Source organism: Manis pentadactyla, chromosome 2 (genome assembly GCF_030020395.1).
Source record: "Manis pentadactyla isolate mManPen7 chromosome 2, mManPen7.hap1, whole genome shotgun sequence".
Classification (NCBI taxonomy): Eukaryota; Metazoa; Chordata; class Mammalia; order Pholidota; family Manidae; genus Manis; species Manis pentadactyla.
The window spans coordinates 151,539,291-151,562,715 of record NC_080020.1 but is presented as its reverse complement, the minus strand read 5'-3'; the positions used below and the strand labels follow the sequence as shown (position 1 = coordinate 151,562,715).

General features: G+C 43.7%; 1 protein-coding gene across 7 annotated transcripts in view; it reads right to left on the bottom strand.

Annotated features, from left to right (window-relative positions):
* Positions 1 to 23,425, bottom strand: part of CHST10 (carbohydrate sulfotransferase 10) — a 38,523-nt gene that overhangs the window by 7,690 nt on the left and 7,408 nt on the right. For 3 of the 7 annotated variants that reach the window (XM_057496939.1, XM_057496935.1, XM_057496942.1), the window contains 3 exons: positions 18,054 to 18,249; positions 17,390 to 17,517; positions 2,900 to 2,991 (listed from right to left, as the gene is read on the bottom strand). In XM_057496939.1, coding sequence (XP_057352922.1) covers positions 2,900 to 2,991; positions 17,390 to 17,517; positions 18,054 to 18,100 — 267 coding nt within the window. In that variant the 5' untranslated portion in view covers positions 18,101 to 18,249. Of the gene's footprint in view, positions 1 to 2,899; positions 2,992 to 16,963; positions 17,160 to 17,389; positions 17,522 to 18,053; positions 18,250 to 23,425 lie in introns of those variants that run through there. The other 4 variants (XM_057496937.1, XM_057496940.1, XM_057496938.1 and 1 more) reach the window with 4 other exon arrangements.

Here is a 23,425-nt window from a genome sequence, read left to right as displayed (position 1 = left end):
GGGGGCAAGCCTGTGTGGGACAGGCAGTCACCTTAAGTTGGGAGGCCTGCTTCACCCCACAGCCTACACAGATTTTCTCAGCTGCTCTGAGGACCCCTTGGAGCAGAAACCAGTGCCGCTGTGCTCTCCAGCTGCTCACAGCAGTGAGATCCTGGTACAGCTGACACGACGCCAAGCAAACCCCCTTAAACTATGTCAGAGAAACAACTGCGCTCATCACTGAGGACCTGGAGTCCCAGCCCGAAGAGCTTTGCCTCCATGGAGGCTTTTATATACGAAATATGCAAAGTTCTTTCATTGGTTGAAGAGGGCTATAGACTATGGATTGTAGTTGGTGCTTTTTCCTTTTAAATTTGGGTATTTCTTTAAAATACACAATGAGTATGTATTACTTCTTAATAAAAAAATGATTTAAAAATATTGGCTGGTAGAGGGAGCACCTACAAAGGCTCCTAGAAAGTTCTAGGAAACTGTTCCAAGTCCTCTGAGGATGATTTCTACTACATTTGGGTATTTTCTGTATCCAGAACAGCTTTGCAAAGACAATACCTCATTTTCCTCTCTTCCTTCAGCACAATCTTCCACTAAAAGCCACAAATCTCCCAGGGCCCCCTCAGAATGTCCTTCCAGGGCTGGCCTGATGCCTTCTTACCCCCCACAGGCCTCTTCTCTCCTTTCTGGCCACCCCTTTCCTACAGCTTGACAGACACTTCCTGAAGTGGCCTTTGGGCCTTTCCGCTGCTCAATCATCAGAGATGAATCAGTACTGTTGGCAAGGCAAACGAACACAAAGTGGGTTCATCTGGCTTTCCTTCTTGAAAGAAGGGTGACTTGAAAAAATAAAAAAGATGAAAAAGTTCAAGTTCCAAAGTATGACCAAATATTCTTTGGGACTGCTTTGGAACTTAACAGAATAGAACACAAGAGGTTTCTGTTAACACATGACTCAAAATCTACTGCTGTGTTACATGGCAGACTCCATCATTTGACAAATACTGAGTGTTTACTCTGTGCTTGGAGGCAGTTCAGTGTTTTGTGGAAAGGCTGGGAAAGCCTCAGAAGAGTAAGAACAGTGTGGCACTGTGTGTGTACATGCATGTGCATGTGTACTCTGGCATGTGTCAGGGGGCAGGGGTGGAGGGGCAGAGGGGGAGTCGCTAGCACAGAGGCTGTTCAATGAATGACACCCCATCCTCAGTCACCTTCAGTGACTTCCTATCTTCCTACTGTTCACAGCACATAGGCTGCCTGCCCACAAGTGCCTCGGGGTTTTCCAAGCAGCAGCCCAAATGGCAGTCTTGAGCAGGGAGACCCATCTCCTTTGGCCACCTCTAGTTGTGGCCCTATTTCTCAGCATTTTGGAACATTTCTACTACTACATCTATTTTGTCACTCAAAGTCTCATAGAATGTATTCCCAAGATTTCAAAGCAGAGGATCCCTCTGAACTAACTTCACTGCATGGACCAAAATGCCTGTTGTGTCTGTTAAAAAACACTAGGCCTGCCAGGCAATGCATTCATGGGGCAATTGTAACAACCTGTGCTCCCCATGGGACTGAGTCAGCTACAAAATGAGAAGGATGTACACCTTCCAGAACATTTTAAAACAAGGACATGGGAAATACTGGGACAACAGAGGTGTCCACCCCACAGCCCCAGCTCCCTGCTCTTCCTTCATGGATCCACCATAAACATGCTCCCTGATATGCATAATCTTCTTCCAGGACTCTCGTGAGTGGGACTGAATTTCCTGGGTTTCCCTGGTGGAGGAAGGATGGCACACTTTCTTCTTCAGAGCACTGCAGAATCCTAATGGTGCCCTATCTCAAAGCACTTTATTCCTTTTGCACAAGTCTCACCCTACCTTTGTGTCATTATTGATCCAAGTAACTCAATATTTATTTCCTTACCTTTTTCTATTAACGCCACCCTCCTGTTTCCTATTCAGTTTTTTGGTTTCCTGTCTCTGCAGTCAATCCACACTCCTTCCTTGCTCCAGAACACCTCAACCTACAAACAACATTCCAGGCTCATTTCAGAGTACTGCAGACTTGGTCTCTGCTGCACTGATGTCCTGTGAACAGCAAACTCCAGCAGCACTCTGCTGACCAGCTGCAGGCTTTCTAGACTTTGTTGGGCTCTAACCTGTTGCCCTTACACTGCAAGTCATGGGCAGGAACTGTCCCTCTCGGGGGTTTACCTCCAGGCTGAGGACACCTTTAGAGCTTGCTTCCCATTCCATTCCTTCTGGCGTAACTGTAGCCTAAACCTTCCAGGCTCAGAACGGGGGTCAGCAAGTGTACCTGTCATCTTGGCGGGAATGGCTCAGAATGTGTGTGCTTAAGGAGCCTGTGGAGAAAGACCTGGAGCCAGATGTCAAGGAAGGGGAGCTCCAGGTGAAGGCCAGCCGCCTGGGCTCTGCTGCTAAGTCCCATGTGAACCTGGGTAACGAGCCTTTCCCCTAAACTTAGCTCTCTCATGCACAGCATTCAGGGACTGGATCAGCTGCTCTTTTGCCCAAGACCCCTCCCTTCTCACTCTAAAACCCCAATTCTGGGTCAGAGATCTTCCCCATTCCCCTGGTTTTCTCTTGAGCCGGTCCAACACCCCCACCCCCTGGCAGGGCTCAACACGATCGACAATCACAGGGCACCAGGTGTTCAGAGCACTGTGAACCCACGAGTTGATGTGGCTGCTGCCCTGAAGCAGAAGTGTGCAGAAGCAACAAAGGCAGCCATGAGCAGACCATGATGGAAAGGGGCAGTCAGCTGAGGAGAGCCTGGGCAGGGAGGCTAGTTCCCTGCGATGGGCCCTCCCACAGGAGGTGAGAGGCAGACAGCTGGGGAGAGGGGGGTGACTGAGCTGGAGGGGACGGTGCCCTCTGCCTGCTGTGCTCACCTTCAAGTCCTCAGGGAAGAGCCTCTCTCCCGGCAGCTTCTCCGCGGCTGGCACGGCTGTCAGGAACAGAAGCTCCTGCTTGGCACTGTAGGCTAGGAGACAGGTTAAAACGTCTTCTCATGGAGGAGCGACCACAGGTCAGCAGGACAGACAGAAGCCCCAGGAACAGAGCATCACAAATAAATCTGACTGAGACTTGACAAAGGGGCAAAGTGACTTGGGGAATGAGGAGCTTTTCAGCAAATGGGGCCTGAGCAGCTGGACATCTATCAAAGACAAAAAAGTGAGCCTTTACCTAAACCTCATACTTTACTCAAGAATGAACTCAAAATGGATCAGCACTTAAATTTAAAACATAAAACTACAAAACTTAAAAAAAAAACTACAGAGGAGAAAATCTTTGGGAAAACTGATAAACTGAATCTCATCAGAACTTAAAACGTTTGCTCTGCCAAAGACTCTGTGAAGAGGCTGAAAAGACAGGCTAGATACTGGGAGAAAACATTTGCAAACCATGTATCTGACAAAGGACTAGTATCTAGGATATGTAAAGAACTCTCAAAACTCAACAGTTAAAAAACCCAAACCCAAACAATCCAATTAGAAAATGGGCATGACATCAACAGGCACTTCATCAAAAAGGATCTCGATGGCACATAAGCATACGGAAGGAAGGTGATTCCAGTAATTGGCCACGAGGCAAATGCAAATTAAAATGAGATGGCACCACACACCTATCAATGTGGTTAAAGTAAAATATAGTGAAAACCCCAAATGCTGGTGAGGATGCAGAGAAACTGGTCACTCAAACACACTGCTGGCGGGGATGCAAAACGGGACAGCAACTCTATTAAACAGTTTGGCAGTCTTTTCACAAAGCACGCAGCTACCACAGGACACAGCAGTTGCTTCCCTGGCCATTTATCTCAGAGAAATGAAAGTTTATGTTCCCACAAAAACCTGTGCACAAATGTTTGTAGCAGCTTCATTTGTAATAGCCCCAAAGTGGAAACAATCCAGCTGTTCTTCAACAGGTGAATGGATAGACAAAATGTGGTACATCACTTATTTACAGTATTACAACTAAGCAATACAAAGGAACAAACTGCTGATACATTGGATGAATCTCCAGAGAGCTACATTCATTAAAGAGAGCCAATCCCTATAAGTCACATATCATATATAACATTCTTGAAATGACAAAACTACAGAGCGGAGAATGGATTAGCGGTTACCAATGAGGGAGGCAGCAGGAGTGTGGGGCAGGGAGAGGGAGGTGGGTATGGCTATAACTGGGCAACGGGATGGATCCTGGTGACAGAGATGCTCTGGACCTTGAGTGGATCCATGCCAATATCCTAATGGTGACTCTGCACTGTAGTTTTCAACATTACCAGTGGGGTAAACTAAGTGAAGGGACCCTAGAACTCTTTGTGTTATTTCTTACAAACTGCATGTCACTGTGTTGTGATCTTAAACAAAAAGTTTTTTTTTGTTTTTTTTTTTTTTAAATAATTATTTTTTATTGAAGGGTAGTTGACGCACAGTATTACATTACATGGGTTTCAAGTGTACAACACAGTGGTAGAACATTTATATACATAATTCTAGGTTCCAGCTATCACCCTACCAGGCTGTTACAATATCTTGACTATATTCCTTATGCTATACATTACATCCCGGTTACTAATTTATTTTACCATTGGAAGTCTGTCCTTCTTTTTTTTTTGTTTTTTTGTTTTTTTTTTTGTTTGTTTGTTTTTTTGTGAGGGCATCTCTCATATTTATTGATCAAATGGTTGTTAACGACAATAAAATTCTGTATAGGGGAGTCAATGCTCAATGCACAACCATTAGTCCACCCCAAGCCTAATTTTCGTCAGTCTCCAATCTTCTGAGGCATAACAAACAAGTTTTTACATGTAGAACAAATTCTTACATAATGAATAAGTTACATAGTGAACAGTACAAGGGCAGTCATCACAGAAACTTTCGGTTTTGCTCATGCATTATGAACTATAAACAGTCAGTTCAAATATGAATACTCATTTGGTTTTTATACTTGATTTATATGTGGATACCACATTTCTCTCTTTATTATTATTATTTTTAATAAAATGCTGAAGTGGTAGGTAGATACAAGATAAAGGTAGAAAACATAGTTTAGTGTTGTAAGAGAGCACATGTAGATGATCAGGTGTGTGCCTGTAGACTATGTGTTAATCCAAGCTAGACCAGGGCAATAAAACATCCACGTATGCAGAAGATTTCTCTCAGAACGGGGGAGTGAGGTTCTAAGCCTCACTTCTGTTGATCCCCAATTTCTCACCTGATGGCCCCCCTGTGACTGTGCCTGTCTTAGGTTGTTCCTCCCTTGAGGAATCTTACCCGTCTCTGGCTAACCAGTCATCTTCCGGGGCCATACAGGGAAATGTGAAGTTGGTAAGTGAGAGAGAAGCCTTATTGTTTGAAAAAGTTAGCTTTTTACTTCTTTGCATATTTATGCCCTGTGGCTTCTATGCCCAGCATTTGTCTTGAGGTATCTTTACCACTTGGAAGAATTATGATACTCGGTAAATTTGATATGAGGCACGAATTCTATTTAAGGGTTGTAATTAGGAAGGAAGAAGAAAAGCTATAGAAGTAGCAGGCGGAAGAAAACATGGGAAGATTGATTATTTCTTTGATATATCTTCTTGTAGAGTAACTTCAGCATGTATAGGTTTTAAGCTACTACTTAAATTGCACACACACATTAACATAATAGGAGTATAGTTACATAACCAAAGCATATCTGTAATTACCAGCCATCTGCAGTGAAACCAAGAAAACCAGTTAGGCACCTTAGGCATTTGTGAAAACTTATCTATGATATGGTGGATATTGTCCAACTGAACTTGAACAGTCTGAGAGAAATCAGACAAATTAAAACAACCCATTCCTGGGGACTGTTCACATGCCATATGTTCTTTTAACAGTAAATAGTTTGTAGTTGTAAGACTTTGGAGCGCTACAATTTGCACTTCTCCAAATTCTTGGTTGAGTTCCAACAGTATAGATCCAGTCCAATTTTGTTGTTTTACTGTATGCACAGGCCAGCTTAGATATCTCCTTCCTCATTCCCATGGCAAGTCCAGGAACTGGTGGGATGAGTGCATCTACAGCTGTAGCAGTGCGTGGATCTTTGTTGGGGTTTTTTGATGATCATCTTCTGGCATGAGTCTTCCAGAGAGTGCAGATGTTGGAAGTTCTTTTTCATATCGTATCTTAGTTCATTTTCGGGGTAGCCCAATTAGGCTTTGATCCTCTGTATAAACACAAACAGACCCTTTGCCTACACTTTTATATGCCCTTTATACCCTTGTGTAGAACTCATTGGAGGTTACCACACAGGAACTGCCCTTTTTTTTTTTTTTGCTATCACTAATCTACACTTACATGACGAATATTATGTTTACTAGGCTCTCCCCTATACCAGGTCTCCCCTATAAACCCCTTTATAGTCACTGTCCATCAGCATAGCAAAATGTTGTAGAATCACTACTTGCCTTCTCTGTGTTGTACAGCCCTCCCTTTTCTCCTACCCCCCCATGCATGCTGATCTTAATACCCCCCTACTTCTCCCCCCCTTATCCCTCCCTACCCACCCATCCTCCCCAGTCCCTTTCCCTTTGGTACCTGTTAGTCCATTCTTGAGTTCTGTGATTCTGCTGCTGTTTTGTTCCTTCAGTTTTTCCTTTGTTCTTATATTCCACAGATAAGTGATATCATTTGGTATTTCTCTTTCTCTGCTTGGCTTGTTTCACTGAGCATAATACCCTCCAGCTCCATCCATGTTGCTGAAAATGATTGGATTTGCCCTTTTCTTATGGCTGAGTAGTATTCCATTGTGTATATGTACCACATCTTCTTTATCCATTCATCTATTGATGGACATTTAGGTTGCTTCCAATTCTTGGCTATTGTAAATAGTGCTGCAATAAACATAGGGGTGCATCTGTCTTTCTCAAACTTGATTGCTGCGTTCTTAGGGTAAATTCCTAGGAGTGCAATTCCTGGGTCAAATGGTAAGTCTGTTTTGAGCATTTTGATGTACCTCCATACTGCTTTCCACAATGGTTGAACTAACTTACATTCCCACCAGCAGTGTAGGAGGGTTCCCCTTTCTCCACAGCCTCGCCAACATTTGTTGTTGTTTGTCTTTTGGATGGCAGCCATCCTTACTGGTGTGAGGTGATACCTCATTGTAGTTTTAATTTGCATTTCTCTGATAATTAGCGATGTGGAGCATCTTTTCATGTGTCTGTTGGCCATCTGTATTTCTTTTTTGGAGAACTGTCTCTTCAGTTCCTCTGCCCATTTTTTAATTGGGTTATTTGTTTTTTGTTTGTTGAGGCGTGAGAGCTCCTTATATATTCTGGACGTCAAGCCTTTATCGGATGTGTCATTTTCAAATATATTCTCCCATACTGTAGGGATCCTTCTTGTTCTATTGATGGTGTCTTTTGCTGTACAGAAGCTTTTCAGCTTAATATAGTCCCACTTACTCATTTTTGCTGTTGTTTTCCTTGCCCGGGGAGATATGTTCAAGAAGAGGTCACTCATGTTTATGTCTAAGAGGTTTTTGCCTATGTTTTCTTCCAAGAGTTTAATGGTTTCATGGCTTACATTCAGGTCTTTGATCCATTTTGAGTTTACTTTTGTATATGGGGTTAGACAATGGTCCAGTTTCATTCTCCTACATGTAGCTGTCCAGTTTTGCCAGCACCACCTGTTGAAGAGACTGTCATTTTGCCATTGTATGTCCATGGCTCCTTTATCAAATATTAATTGACCATATATGTCTGGGTTAATGTCTGGATTCTCTAGTCTGTTCCATTGGTCTGTGGCTCTGCTCTTGTGCCAGTACCAAATTGTCTTGATTACTATGGCTTTATAGTAGAGCTTGAAGTTGGGGAGTGAGATCCCCCCTACTTTATTCTTCTTTCTCAGGATTGCTTTGGCTATTCGGGGTCTTTGGTGTTTCCATATGAATTTTTGAATTATTTGTTCCAGTTCATTGAAGAATGTTGCTGGTAGTTTCATAGGGATTGCATCAAATCTGTATATTGCTTTGGGCAGGATGGCCATTTTGACGATATTAATTCTTCCTAGCCACGAGCATGGGATGAGTTTCCATCTGTTAGTGTCCCCTTTAATTTCTCTTAAGAGTGACTTGTAGTTTTCAGAGTATAAGTCTTTCACTTCTTTGGTTAGGTTTATTCCTAGGTATTTTATTTTTTTTGATGCAATAGTGAATGGAGTTGTTTTCCTGATTTCTCTTTCTGTTGGTTCATTGTTAGTATATAGGAAAGCCACAGATTTCTGTGTGTTGATTTTGTATCCTGCAACTTTGCTGTATTCCGATATCAGTTCTAGTAGTTTTGGGGTGGAGTCTTTAGGGTTTTTTATGTACAGTATCATGTCATCTGCAAATAGTGACAGTTTAACTTCTTCTTTACCAATCTGGATTCCTTGTATTTCTTTATTTTGTCTGATTGCCGTGGCTAGGACCTCCAGTACTATGTTAAATAACAGTGGAGAGAGTGGGCATCCCTGTCTAGTTCCCGATCTCAGAGGAAATGCTTTCAGCTTCTCGCTGTTCAATATAATGTTGGCTGTGGGTTTATCATAGATGGCCTTTATTATGTTGAGGTACTTGCCCTCTATTCCCATTTTGCTGAGAGTTTTTAACATGAATGGATGTTGAACTTTGTCAAATGCTTTTTCAGCATCTATGGAGATGATCATGTGGTTTTTGTCTTTCTTTTTGTTGATGTGGTGGATGATGTTGATGGACTTTCGAATGTTGTACCATCCTTGCATCCCTGGAATGAATCCCACTTGGTCATGGTGTATGATCCTTTTGATGTATTTTTGAATTCGGTTTGCTAATATTTTGTTGAGTATTTTTGCATCTACGTTCATCAGGGATATTGGTCTGTAGTTTTCTTTTTTGGTGGGGTCTTTGCCTGGTTTTGGTATTAGGGTGATGTTAGCTTCATAGAATGAGTTTGGGAGTATCCCCTCCTCCTCTATTTTTTGGAAAACTTTAAAGAGAATGGGTATTATGTCTTCCCTGTATGTCTGATAAAATTCCGAGGTAAATTCATCTGGCCCGGGGGTTTTGTTCTTTGGAAGTTTTTTGATTACCTCTTCAATTTCGTTGCTGGTAATTGGTCTGTTTAGATTTTCTGTTTCTTCCTGGGTCAATCTTGGAAGGTTATATTTTTCTAGGAAGTTGTCCATTTCTCCTAGGTTTCCCAGCTTGTTAGCATATAGGTTTTCATAGTATTCTCCAATAATTCTTTGCATTTCCGTGGGGTCCGTTGTGATTTTTCCTTTCTCGTTTCTGATACTGTTGATTTGTGTTGACTCTCTTTTCTTCTTAATAAGTCTGGCTAGAGGCTTATCTATTTTGTTTATTTTCTCGAAGAACCAGCTCTTGGTTTCATTGATTTTTGCTATTGTTTTATTCTTCTCAATTTTATTTATTTCTTCTCTGATCTTTATTATGTCCCTCCTTCTGCTGACCTTAGGCCTCATCTGTTCTTCTTTTTCCAATTTCGATAATTGTGACATTAGACCATTCATTTGGGATTGCTCTTCCTTTTTTAAATATGCTTGGATTGCTATATACTTTCCTCTTAAGACTGCTTTTGCTGTGTCCCACAGAAGTTGGGGCTTAGTGTTGTTGTTGTCATTTGTTTCCATATATTGCTGGATCTCCATTTTGATTTGGTCATTGATCCATTGATTATTTAGGAGCGTGTTGTTAAGCCTCCATGTGTTTGTGAGCCTCTTTGCTTTCTTTGTACAGTTTATTTCTAGTTTTATACCTTTGTGGTCTGAAAAGTTGGTTGGTAGGATTTCAATCTTTTGGAATTTTCTGAGGCTCTTTTTGTGGCCTAGTATGTGGTCTATTCTGGAGAATGTTCCATGTGCACTTGAGAAGAATGTATATCCCGCTGCTTTTGGATGTAGAGTTCTATAGATGTCTATTAGGTCCATCTGCTCTACTGTGTTGTTCAGTGCTTCCGTGTCCTTACTTATTTTCTGCCCAGTGGATCTATCCTTTGGGGTGAGTGGTGTGTTGAAGTCTCCTAGAATGAATGCATTGCAGTCTATATCCCCCTTTAGTTCTGTTAGTATTTGTTTCACATATGCTGGTCCTCCTGTGTTGGGTGCATATATATTTAGAATGGTTATATCCTCTTGTTTGACTGAGCCCTTTATCATTATGTAGTGTCCTTCTTTATCTCTTGTTACTTTCTTTGTTTTGAAGTCTATTTTGTCTGATATTAGTACTGCAACCCCTGCTTTCTTCTCACTGTTGTTTGCTTGAAATATGTTTTTCCATCCCTTGACTTTTAGTCTGTACATGTCTTTGGGTTTGAGGTGAGTTTCTTGTAAGCAGCATATAGATGGGTCTTGCTTTTTTATCCATTCTGTTACTCTGTGTCTTTTGATTGGTGCATTCAACCCATTAACATTTAGGGTGACTATTGAAAGATATGTACTTATTGCCATTGCAGGCTTTAAATTCGTGGTTACCAAAGGTTCAAGGTTAGCCTCTTTAGTGTCTTACTGCCTAACTTAGCTCGCTTATTAAGCTGTTATATACACTGTCTGGAGATTCTTTTCTTCTCTCCCTTCTTGTTCCTCCTCCTCGATTCTTCATATGTTGGGTGTTTTGTGCTGTGCTCCTTCTAGGAGTGCTCCCATCTAGAGCAGTCCTTGTAAGATGTTCTGTAGAGGTGGTTTGTGGAAAGCAAATTCCCTCAGCTTTTGTTTGTCTGGGAATTGTTTAATCCCACCGTCATATTTGAATGATAGTCGTGCTGGATACAGTATCCTTGGTTCAAGGCCCTTCTGTTTCATTGTATTAAATATATCATGCCATTCTCTTCTGGCCTGTAGGGTTTCTGTTGAGAAATCTGACGTTAGCCTGATGGGTTTCCCTTTATAGGTGACCTTTTTCTCTCTAGCTGCCTTTAACACTCTTTCCTTGTCCTTGATCTTTGCCATTTTAATTATTATGTGTCTTGGTGTTGCCCTTCTTGGATCCTTTCTGTTGGGGGTTCTGTGTATTTCCGTGGTCTGTTTGATTACTTCCTCCCCCAGTGTGGGGAAGTTTTCAGCAATTATTTCTTCTAAGATACTTTCCATCTCTTTTCCTCTCTCTTCTTCTTCTGGGACCCCTATAATACGGATATTGTTCCTTTTAGATTGGTCACACAGTTCTCTTAATATTGTTTCATTCCTGGAGATCCTTTTGTCTCTCTCTATGTCAGCTTCTATGCGTTCCTGTTCTCTGATTTCAATTCCATCAATGGCCTCTTGCATTCTATCCATTCTGCTTATAAACCCTTCCAGAGTTTGTTTCATTTCTGCGATCTCCTTTCTGGCATCTGTGATCTCTTTCCGGACTTCATCCCATTTTTCTTGCGTATTTCTCTGCATCTCTGTCAGCATGTTTATGATTCTTATTTTGGATTCTTTGTCAGGAAGACTGGTTAGGTCTGTCTCCTTCTCTGGTGTTGTCTCTGTGATCTTTGTCTGCCTGTAGCTTTGCCTTTTCATGGTGATAGGAATAGTCTGCAGAACTGGGACGAGTGACGGCTGGAAGGACTTCCTTTCTTGTTGGTTTGTGGCCCTCCTCTCCTGGGAGAACAGCGGCCTCTAGTGGCTTGTGCTGCGCAGCTGCGCGCAGACAGGGTTTCTGCTTCCTGCCCGGCTGCTATGGAGTTAATCTCCGCTGTTGCTGTGGGCGTGGCCTGGCTCGGGCAGCTACTCCAAAATGGTGGAGTCGCGTTGGAGCAGGAGCTGCTGGGAGGCTATTTATCTCCGTAAGGGGCCTCCCTGCTCCCTGCAGCCCAGGGGTTAGGGTGCCCAGAGATCCCGGATTCCCTACCTCTGGATTAAGTGACCCGCCCTGCCCCTTTAAGACTTCCAAAAAGCACCCGCCAAAACAAAACAACGACCACAAAAAAAAAAAAAAGAAGAAAAAAAATTTTTTTAATTAAAAAAAAAAGGTGGTCGTTCGTTTTTCTTTATTCTCCGGTGCCAGCCTCAGGCCTCTGCTCACCGATCTTTCTGCCCTGTTTCCCTAGTATTGGGGTCCCTGTCCCTTTAAGACTTCCAAAAAGCGCTCGCCAAAACAAAGCAGCAAAAAAGCAAAAAAAAAAAAATGGTCGCGCGCTTTTCTTATGTCCTCTGTCGCCCAGCCTCCAGTGCCTGCTCACTGTTCTTGCTGCCCTGTTTTCCCAGTATCGAGGGCCCTGCACTCTGGCCCGGATGGCTGGGGCTGGGTGTTCGGCAGCCCTGGGCTCCGTCTCCCTCCTGCTCTGCCTGCTCTTCTCCCGCCGGGAGCTGGGGGGAGGGGCGCTCGGCTCCCGCGGGGCCGGGGCTTGTATCTTACCCCCTTCGCGAGGCGCTGGGTTCTCTCAGGTGTGGATGTGGTCTGGATATTGTCCTGTGTCCTCTGGTCTTTATTCTAGGAAGGGTTGTCTTTGTTATATTTTCATAGATATGTTGTTTTGGGAGGAGATTTCCGCTGCTCTACTCACGCCGCCATCTTCCGCCCCCACAAAAAGTTTTTTAAAAAGCTAAGTTGGCAATCAAGTTAGTGCTTATACATCAGTTTAGAAATTCATGGGATTGAGATTAAACTAGAGGAATCTTACAAAATGCTTGTCCATAGTAATAATTTACAATAAATTGATTTTGGGGAAGCCTTTCAGTACAATTTGAAGACAATTTTCAGATCTCTATGATCAAAGAAACATTTACTTCCAAATTTTGCAAAGCCTAAGTACATCATTAGAATTTATCAAATAAGAACATAAAATCAGTGTAACAAAGCATAAACAAAGCACATATCACCTAAAAACAGAAAAACTTACTCCTCTTCAGTCATAATACCACCACTTTACACTCTACTGCAGCCCCCAATGCTCCTATCTGGCTTTTAACCCCCCCCCCCCCATTCCCCACCTCCCGCTTCCCCAGCCAGCACACTGTTAGCAAGCACTGGGGCCTGGTGTCCTCCTGCACAGGGAGGATAAAAACATCTTACATGTGCCCTGCCAATCATAATGGTCTCATCTCCCCATATCTTACACCTTCGAGTTCATCTGACTCCAACATAAATCTCTCTGCCACACACCTTTATGAATCCCACTAAAGTCTGTATTCCTGTTTTCTCTGTTGAGTTAAAATGCAATTCTAACCACAGCTGTGCACAGCAGCTGTCCTGTCCCTGCAACCAGAATAAAGAGCACTGTGACTGGTGTAAAAACAGGCCAAAGCTGGTGCCCTGAGCTGGCACAGCTCCTTAGTGTACGTCAAGGGCATGGACAAATCGCCATCTCTCCATCCCCTTCTTCTGGGCCTCGCCATCCTGGAGCACTGACATGCTAAACGACAAAAACACGCACTCTCCACCACCTGGTGACTTTGGGCTCCAAGGACTACTTCTAACTAGCACTGCAGTGCGGAGCTCTGCCCTGGCTGCATGGGTTTCAGAGACCTAAGCTTCCGTGATAATGTCCTAGATAGGACAACATAGAACTCTGAACTACTACCTTATCAATGAGTTTTTGAAAAGCAACCTATTTCATACACTTAGAAACATGCAGAACAGGCTTGGTAGCTGTGGGACATCTCACCTTCCAATACCATGCATACCAGCCAGGCATCTACCAATTTCTAACATTTTCGCTATGTTAAAACTTCCTGGTATTTGTTCCCCAATTCCCACTGACCCTGATTCACCTGGATTTACATAAAACTGATAGCACAATTTATGTTTTCTTTTCCCAATGCTTTGCTGACAACCGTTTATTTTCAGCAGATGCAACCACCCCCATGGTGATCAAAGCACAGTCTCTTCTCCCAACCCTCACCCTCAGGAGCAAGACTCCAGCTTCAGGACCAAGGATTCTGATCCTGTAGGGATGGCCAGGTGTCTTCACAGTGTATTAGCTCACTTTTGTTACAGGCATCACCAGATTTACAATGTTTTACAAAGTGCCTTTAAATTTGTCATGTTATGCACTGCTTGCTTTCCTAGAAGGGACCACATTCACTCCCGACCACACTGCTTGTTCCGTGGCTGGTGTCACTACTCATTACATGCTGGGCAGAGGGCTGCAAGGACATTTGAGTATGGGCTCTGCCTGCAAGCGGCTTATCACCAAGCTGAGGGGCTGAGTCAAAGCAAAATATTGGAAGACAGAGTCCAACGAAGGAACAAGAAAAATCCTGTCCACAAACACACACCAGATTCTCCAGGATGTCATTCTTTTATCAGGGCGCAACTTCCATGCCATCAAATCCCTTCGCTGAATGGAATTTATTTTCCTATGATAAAGTCCAGTTATAACCTTCAATCCTACTTCTTCAGTACAACACTGAAATTGTTAACCAAGGATGAGTCACTCTCACAAATATTGCTGTGGCTTTACTGCTCGGCTGAAGACAGGACACAACACCATTTTTTTTTTTTCAAAAGGTAAGCATTGTTTTAAACAGCAGTTCAAGACAAATTTACTCTTCCTATCAGCATAAGTGGTTGGGAAATCTAAGGACACACAGGTAAGGAGAAAGCACAGCTGTCCACTGGCTGGGACTCCAGGACAGAGCCACGAGGAGCAGCCCCACAGACAAGAGAGCTGCACCGGCTCCCTGAGCACCAAGACCAGGAACCTGCCCTCCACTTTTCAGGACAGACCTCACCACGTAGGACAGCACTATGCCGTCAGGTATGTCCTTGTGAGGGCAGTTCGCAAAGGGGCCTTCAGTTCAAAAGAGACAATACCATGAGTACAAGTGAAATTAAAAATTAAGTTAAATTAAATTCCAACACAGGAGAAGATCTCTTATAGCCAAAGCTACATGAACCTCTTTTGGCTTCCAGGACAGCTGCAAAATCCACTGGGGGTTTAACTGCCTCTCCCCAGACAGCAGTGGGGGAGGCAGGGGCCTGAGGCTAAGCAGCTGCACCACAAGACCACAGCCCTGGGAGCAGGAGATACCCTGTGATGGCCTCCAGGCGGGATGAGTGTCAACCTGCCCATCCCTGCTTAGTGGCCCAGGCTGGCAAGCTGCCCTGCATACAGTATGGGCCCGACGAGAGAGGGTTCTCACGCAAGGTTCTCTGCACCCTGCGGGGCTGACACCACCCCACTGAGGACCGCCCTAGGCAGCTCTCTGTATGCTTCCCAGAGGTGGCACCAAGTGTGCAAAGGGCCCACAGATGTAGTCTACACCACCACCCTCCTATTTATGACCAGGCAACCTCATCCAACATCAAAGGGTGTAAGGAATTGCCATACGCCTTCAAGTGCTGAGGACAACCACAGATGCTTTCTCCAGTTTACAACCCTAAAGCCTTTCAACCTTCTCCATGGGTTTTACCTTCTATCCCTTTAATTTTTTGCTCCCTCTTCACAAAATTCTCTAGAGCTTCTACACTGCTCTGAGAACATCCAGCATAGAACTTGCCACAACACAGCAGAATGACACTCACTCATCAGATGCCACTGAGGAAGGAGGCGTTCTGCAGAAGCTATGCTGCCAGAGAATGACATGACTTATTTATTTTTGGTGAAAGTCTCATAAATATATTACCTATACTCCCACCTTTTTAAACAAAATAAACCATAAGCAATTTAACCTCATGACCTGTCTCTCAAGCGCTGTCCTCGCCAGGAGTTGACAGTAAGGGAACTGTCAGTAAAACATATGGACTCTGTAGCATTAGCTTCATATTCTCTGCAGCTCAGTTTCTCTTTCAACTTCCCAGTCATGTTCTACATTTGGAGTTCTCCCTTGGGACCCATTCCTAGAGATGCTCATTCTTTCAATCTCTGGTTGGGCCCAAGAGATGGAAGGTTGACAAAGACCCTAGATGATTCTAAAGAGTCACAGAACCTGAGAACCACTGCTCCAACTCTTAACAAGGGATCCCCGTTACAGAAGCAGGCAACTTGCCGGAGCAGCTGGAGAAATGTCCAAACTGCTAAGTTGAGATCATCGCCTCAGATTCTAACAACTCTCCAAGGCCTGGCCCTTGCTGTTGTGACCAAGGCCCTGGTTCCCCACGTGAGCCATGAATGTCTGTGATTATCTGTGATGCTCTGCAATGCTCCTGGCCACTGCAGATGCCTGCAAGTGTAACACTCACCATCTCAGGGCTGTGAAAACCTTTCAGGTTCTCACAAGGGACCCTGGAAGATGAGGCTGGGACTTGCAATGAGAGCCAGTCTGGGTTCTAAGCACTAAAGGCCCGATAATTATTACTGATGGTGAGGTAGAGCTGAGACCCACCTCTTGGGGCTAATTTCAAGGCCTCCCTCTTTCGCCTAGATATCTGCCTTCCAACCTTATTACTTCTCTTTAGACAGGGCAGGAGATAGGATGGAAGCAGGAGGTATGGGCATCGGCCAGCCCCTTGCACAGCAGGGACACATCTGGGGGCTCTTGGGGTGGAGCAAAGCCTGGAGCCTGCTGGTCACACAGACAGCACATCATGCAGCTGCCCGGAGTAAATTGAGAAAACTGCTGGGTAGAAACGTTACTAACCTCTCTTTCCTTAGGGTCACCATCTGCTGGAGAACGAGCAAAACACTGTGCAGAATACAGATGCTATGTGCATGTTCCTATGACGAAGACACCATTAGGCCAGTCTAAACCTGTACACAGCCTTTTCAACATCTCCGGTCTGCCTTGCCTCACTCTGATGCTGAAAGGAGTCCCTCAGGGTTCACAATGACCAGGGATCATGATACATAACACTTCACAGATCACAGACAACTTCACTGTCTGCAGGTCAAATAGCATGCCCATTTTTTAGAAAAACAGTAAGGCCTCAGTAAGCAAAGGTCAAAAGCATAAACTAGAATCAGCTCTTTTGAGACTGCGTTTGCTGCTCTTTATACGTGTGCATCTGAACACCTACGCTAAGTCAAGGGGAGTTTAAAAATCCTCAAACAAAACTTGACATACATATATTTAAATCACCTTCCTTCTGGTGCACTGGAGGGGACGTCAAATACATGGCCACCAACACTCAGCACCAGCTGACACACAGGCATGCTGATCCATCACGTCAGTGTCTTATGATGGCACCGAGCAGTAATTCTCAAAGCTGGAGTCCCAGAGAAGCCACGAGGCATGGTGCTGCGGGGAGCAGCCTGCTGAAGAAGTCCACACAGAAAGCATGTCCCACCCCCCACTAGGGCAGGGGCTTGGGAAGACCCTTCCATCCTCTTCACCTCGCCTTTCAAGCCTCCATAACAGCAAGGATGTGGACACTATGACCCTGAGGTCACGTCTGCAATAACGTTCTTTGATTCTGTGACAAAGGTCATCTGTGCATCACCAGGGAATAAGATCACAGCAAGGTCCAGATTAGCCAAAATTCATCCTGTGAGGAAGCATACCTACCTTCAGGGTCTTTAAAGGTCAACGTGATGAATTTGCTAGCCACCATGAACATGAAAATCACCCAAAAGCAAGCAGCCAACAGAAGCCACTGGTGGTGCATGTTGTCAAATGTCAGCCATTCAGTAACTCTTCCTAGAAAACACAAGCAAAGGGCCCTTGCTGCTTACAAACAAACCAATTAAACAGAAGTTAATAAAAAGAACAGGTGAGTTCAGTTAATGGCATCAAAACAAATATTTAAAAATTTTTTCTGTTGATACAGTTGGTATTTTGACTTGGTATTTAACTTAGCATTTTAGTTTTAATTAATCATATTAATTTACTGATTTGGTCATTCAATCAAATCTATTTCCCTAAAGGAAAGGAGCCATTTCTATTTGTTTTTGGAATATGTGTTAAGAGTTTGCTTTTGCAGAGTTGCCTCTTGACCCCTTTTTGGTGCAAGCAACCACAAAACATGTTCCTAGTACCAAGCAATAGCCAGGGCCTGTGGACAGGAGGTGGCCTGCTGGGGCTAGAGCTCTGTGTGGTCATTCATGGAGGGCAGAGGCCATGCTGAGGTGATTACAGGCAGGCCGTGTTTAAAATTCCACTTGCTGACAAGATGTAACCACACCCAGTGAATCTCTAAAGCAGTATATGAACCCAGCAGCTTGACATGCACTTGCCTGCAAGGGCCTGCGCGAAGCCTTGGGGGTGGGCGTTTTTCATGCTCTTGCCCCTGGAGCGATGCACGGCACGCGGTCCTCAGCGGGTCACACAAGCCACATTCTGCAGCTGGGCTGGCTTGCTTTCCGCCAGCGGACTGAAGCCATCCATCACTTGGGGGCTGCAGGGAGAACTGGTCCTCTCAACAGGTGCTGATGGCAAATGATTTGAGAGAGCTTCTGACCACTGGGCAGGGCAGAGCCCAGTAGGTAATCCACTCTCCTCCTTGTCTCAACTACATTTACTTCCTAGAATCTCACTGGAACCAGGCATCTGAAATTCTAAATCCCTCTGCTAAATGGTTATCCAGACTATACCTGAATACACCCTGCAAGTGGGAGCTGCCGTGCAGCCTGCACTCGTGAGCCACCCTCTGCCATCCTCAGGTGCCCACACATCAGGCCCGGTGTGTTTCCTGGGCTCCTCAAACAGAGTGGCCAGATTAAATAAATAAGAATACAGGATGACCAGTTGGGTGTGGATTTCAGATAAACAGTAAAATAATATTTCAGTATAAGTATGTCCCAAATATTGCATGGGACATACTTAAACCTTAAGAAGCCATTATCTTTCTGAATTTCAAGTTTAACTGGGAGTCCTGTATTTTATCTGGCAGCAGTGCCCAAGGAAGGCAACGCCAACCCCTCCTAAATGCCTGAAGCCAGCGGCCTATCTCAGTGGAGTCCCTCTCTCTTCTGCCCTTCCTTGTCTGCGGCAGCATGGCATAAAGCTGAGCCCTAGGTGGTTCCACTGCTCACCATCATCATGACTTGGCCATTCACTTAAACTCTCTACACCTTGAATTCCCATCTCTGAGACAAGGCCTTCCTCCTCCCAGGGAGGGTCAAACCGGCACCCACCTGCCTACAGCAGACCCTCAGCATATTTGTGACCTTCCACTATAACCTACATCTACCCTTCTAAGTGTGGTGGCCAGAAATCAGAGCAGCAGTGTGGTCTGCCCCAAGAAGAGAGGAAAAGACAAGCCAGACTCTCATCTCAGGGGACAAGCTCCTAACCCTTCTCTTCTAGAGATGGTGAGACACAGGCCATGCCAGCAGCCCAGGGTATGGCAGTCCTGAGTAAATTACACTTGTACCTCCAAGACAATGACACTCAGAGGGACCCACCCCACTGGTTGCAGTGGGGGTGCCCACAGAGAAACCCCAGCTGCAGCCCTTTCCTAACAGAGGGGCAAAGGGGTCAGGGGTGCGAGGGAGGAAAAAGAAAGGAGACAAGTACCAGGCTGGCGGTATGTAATCTGAACAAAGAGGCATCTCCTCCTGTGCATTAGTTCTCAGGAAGACTTAGAGGACAAGGTGAAGGTGCTGAGTGGCCTGGGGTAGGCATCCCATGCTTTGCCAGGAAAAGTGCTGTGAAGTGAATACAGATGGGGAAGCCATCTGGGTCTGAAACAGACAGACACAGACATACGCTCACACAGACATGCACACCCACTCTGCAGGAACAGGAAGCCCCCAGCACGCCCACTCCCAGTGATCTTCTTGGCTCCTCCCTGCTGGGCTTCTGGCCTTGAGCACCCTCCCTGACCAGCCCTCTGTGAGTTAAGAACCCACTCTTTCCAATGGCAACTGGTCTGCTGATGGGATCTAATCTGAGTCCAGTCACTGCACTCACCTCTAGATAAAAGTAGGGGGATAATGAATAATGGTCTTATGTGAGAATGAAGATCACATCACCTGCTCTCCAGGAAGCCAACTGGCTCAGGAGGATTTCCACATCTGGTTAGCTGAAAATTGAGAGCCTCGCTATCTTGGTGGGGCGGGGAGGGTGTGTCTCGTCTCTTTCTGCAGCTGGGTGGCCAGGGGTCAGTCACTGACTAGCCCCCTGGGCCCCAGGTTTTCTCATTTATGCACAGACTAAAAGTCAAGGGATGGAAAAAGATATTTCATGCAAACAATAGGGAGAAAAGAGCAGGTTTGCACTAAAAGTATCAGACAAAATAGACTTCAAAACAAAGAAAGTAACAAGAGATAAAGAAGGACATTACATAATAATAAAGGGCTCAGTCCAACAAGAGGATATAACCATTATAAATATATATGCACCCAACACAGGAGCACCAATATATGTGAAACAAATACTAACAGAATTAAAGGAGGAAATAGAAGGCAATGCATTCATTTGGGGAGACTTTAACACACCACTAAGTCCAAAGGACAGATCCACCAGACAGAAAATAAGTAAGGACACAGAGGCACTGAACAACACACTAAAACAGAAGGACCTAATAGACATCTACAGAACTCTACATCCAAAAGCAACAGGATACACATTCTTCTCAAGTGCACATGGAACATTCTCCAGAACAGACCACATACAAGGCCACAAAAGAGCCTCAGTAAATTCCAAAAGACTGAAATCCTACCAACCAACTTTTCAGACCACAAAGGTATAAAACTAGAAATAAATTGTTCACAGAAAGCAAAAAGGCTCACAAACACATGGAGGCTTAACAACATGCTCCTAAATAATCAATGGATCAACAACCAAATTAAAATGGAGATCCAGCAATATATGGCAACAAATGACAACAACAACACAAAGCCCCAACTTCTGTGGGATGCCGCAAAAGCAGTCTTAAGAGGAAAGTATATAGCAATCCAGGCATATTTAAAGAAGGAAGAACAATCCCAAATGAATAGTCTAATGTCACAATGATCGAAATTGGAAAAAGAACAAATGAGGCCTAAGGTCAGCAGATGGAGGGACATAATAAAGATCAGAGAAGAAATAAATAAAATTGAGAAGAATAAAACAATAGCAAAAATCAATGAAACCAAGAGCTGGTTCTTCCAGAAAATAAACAAAATAGATAAGCCTCTAGCCAGACTTATTAAAAGAAAAAGAGAGTCAACACACATCAACAGAATCAGAAACAAGAAAAGAAAAATCATGACGGACCCCACAGAAATACAAAGAATTATTAGAGGATACTATGAAAACCTATATGCTAACAAGCTGGAAAACCTAGGAGAAATGGACAACTTCCTAGAAAAATACAACCTTCCGAGACTGACCCAGAAAGAAACAGAACATCTAAACAGACCAATTACCAGCAACGAAATTAAATCAGTAATCAAAAAACTACCCAAGAACAAAACCCCCGGGCTAGATGGATTTACCTCGGAATTTTATCAGACATACAGAGAAGACATAATACCCATTCTCCTTAAAGTTTTCCAAAAAATAGAAGCGGAGGGAATACTCCCAAACTCATTCTATGAAGCCAACATCATCCTGATATGAAAACCAGGCAAAGACCCCACCAAAAAAGAAAACTACAGACCAATATCCCTGATGAACGTAGATGCAAAAATACTCAACAAAGTATTAGCAAACTGAATTCAAAAATACATCAAGAGGATCATACACCATGACCAAATGGGATTCATCCCAGGGATGCAAGGATGGTACAACATTCGAAAATCCATCAACATCATCCACCACATCAACAAAAAGGACAAAAACCACATGACATCTCCATAGATGCTGAAAAAGCATTTGACAAAATTCAACATCTATTCACGATAAAAACTCTCAACAAAATGGGCATAGAGGGCAAGTACCTCAACATAATAAAGGCCATATATGATAAACCCACAGCCAACATCATACTGAACAGCGAGAGGCTGAAAGCTTTTCCTCTGAGATTGGGAACAAGACAGGGGTGCCCACTCTCCCCACTGTTATTCAACATAGTACTGGAGGTCCTAGCCATGGCAATCAGACAAAACAAAGAAATACAAGGAATCCAGATTGGTAAAGAAGGAGTCAAACTGTCACTATTTGCAGATGACATGATATTGTACATAAAAAACCCTAAAGACTCCACTCCAAAACTACTAGAACTGATATCAGAATACAGCAAAGTTGCAGGATACAAAATTAACACACAGAAATCTGTGGCTTTCCTATACACTAACAATGAATTAATAGAAAGAGAAATCAGGAAAACAATTCCATTCACTATAGCATCAAAAAGAATAAAATACCTAGGAATAAACCTAACCAAGGAAGTGAAAGACCTATACCCTGAAAACTACAAGACACTCTTAAGAGAAATTAAAGAGGTCACTAACAAATGGAAACTCATCCCATGCTCCTGGCTAGGAAGAATTAATATTGTCAAAATGGCCATCCTGCCCAAAGTAATATACCGATTCGACGCAATCCCTATCAAATTACCAACAGCATTCTTCAATGAACTGGAACAAATAGTTCAAAAATTTATATGTAACTGCCAAAGACCCCGAATAGCCAACGCAATCCTGAGAAGGAAGAATAAAGTGGGGGGGATCTCGCTCCCCAACTTCAAGCTCTACTACAAAGCCACAGTAATCAAGACTATTTGGTATTGGCACAGGAACAGAGCCACAGACCAGTGGAACAGAACAGAGACTCCAGACATTAACCCAAACATATATGGCCAATTAATATACGATAAAGGAGCCATGGACATACAACAGAGAAATGACAGTCTCTTCAATAGATGGTGCTGGCAAAACGGGACAGCTACATGTAAGAGAATGAAACTGGATCACTGTCTAACCCCATACACAAAAGTAAATTCAAAATGGATCAAAGACCTGAATTTAAGTCATGAAACCATAAAACTCTTAAAAAAAAACATAGGCAAAAATGTCATGGACATAAACATGAGTGACTTTTTCATAAACATATCTCCCCGGGCAAGGGAAACAAAGGCAAAAATGAACAAGTGAGACTATATCAAGCTAAAAAGCTTCTTTACTGTAAAGGACACCATCAATAGAACAAAAAGGTATCCTACAGTATGGGAGAATATATTCATAAATGACAGATCTGATAAGGATTGACATCCAAAATATATAAAGAGCTCACACACCTCAACAAACAAAAAGCAAATAATCCAATTAAAAAATGGGCAGAGGAGCTGAATAGACAGTTCTCTAAAGAAGAAATCCAGATGGCCAACAAGCACATGAAAAGATGCTCCACATTGCTAATCATTAGAGAAATGCAAATTAAAACCACAATGAGATATCACCTCACACCACTAAGGATCACCATCATCAAAAAGACAAACAACAACAAATGTTGGTGAGGTTGTGGAGAAAGGGGAACCCTCCTACACTGCTGGTGGGAATGTAAATTAGTTCAACCATTGTGGAAAGCAGTATGGAGGTTCCTCAGAGTGCTCAAAATAGAAATACCATTTGACCCAGGAATTCTACTTCTAGGAATTTACCCTAAGAATGCAGCACTCCAGTTTGAAAAAGACAGATGCACCCCTATGTTTATCGCAGCACTATTTACAATAGCCAA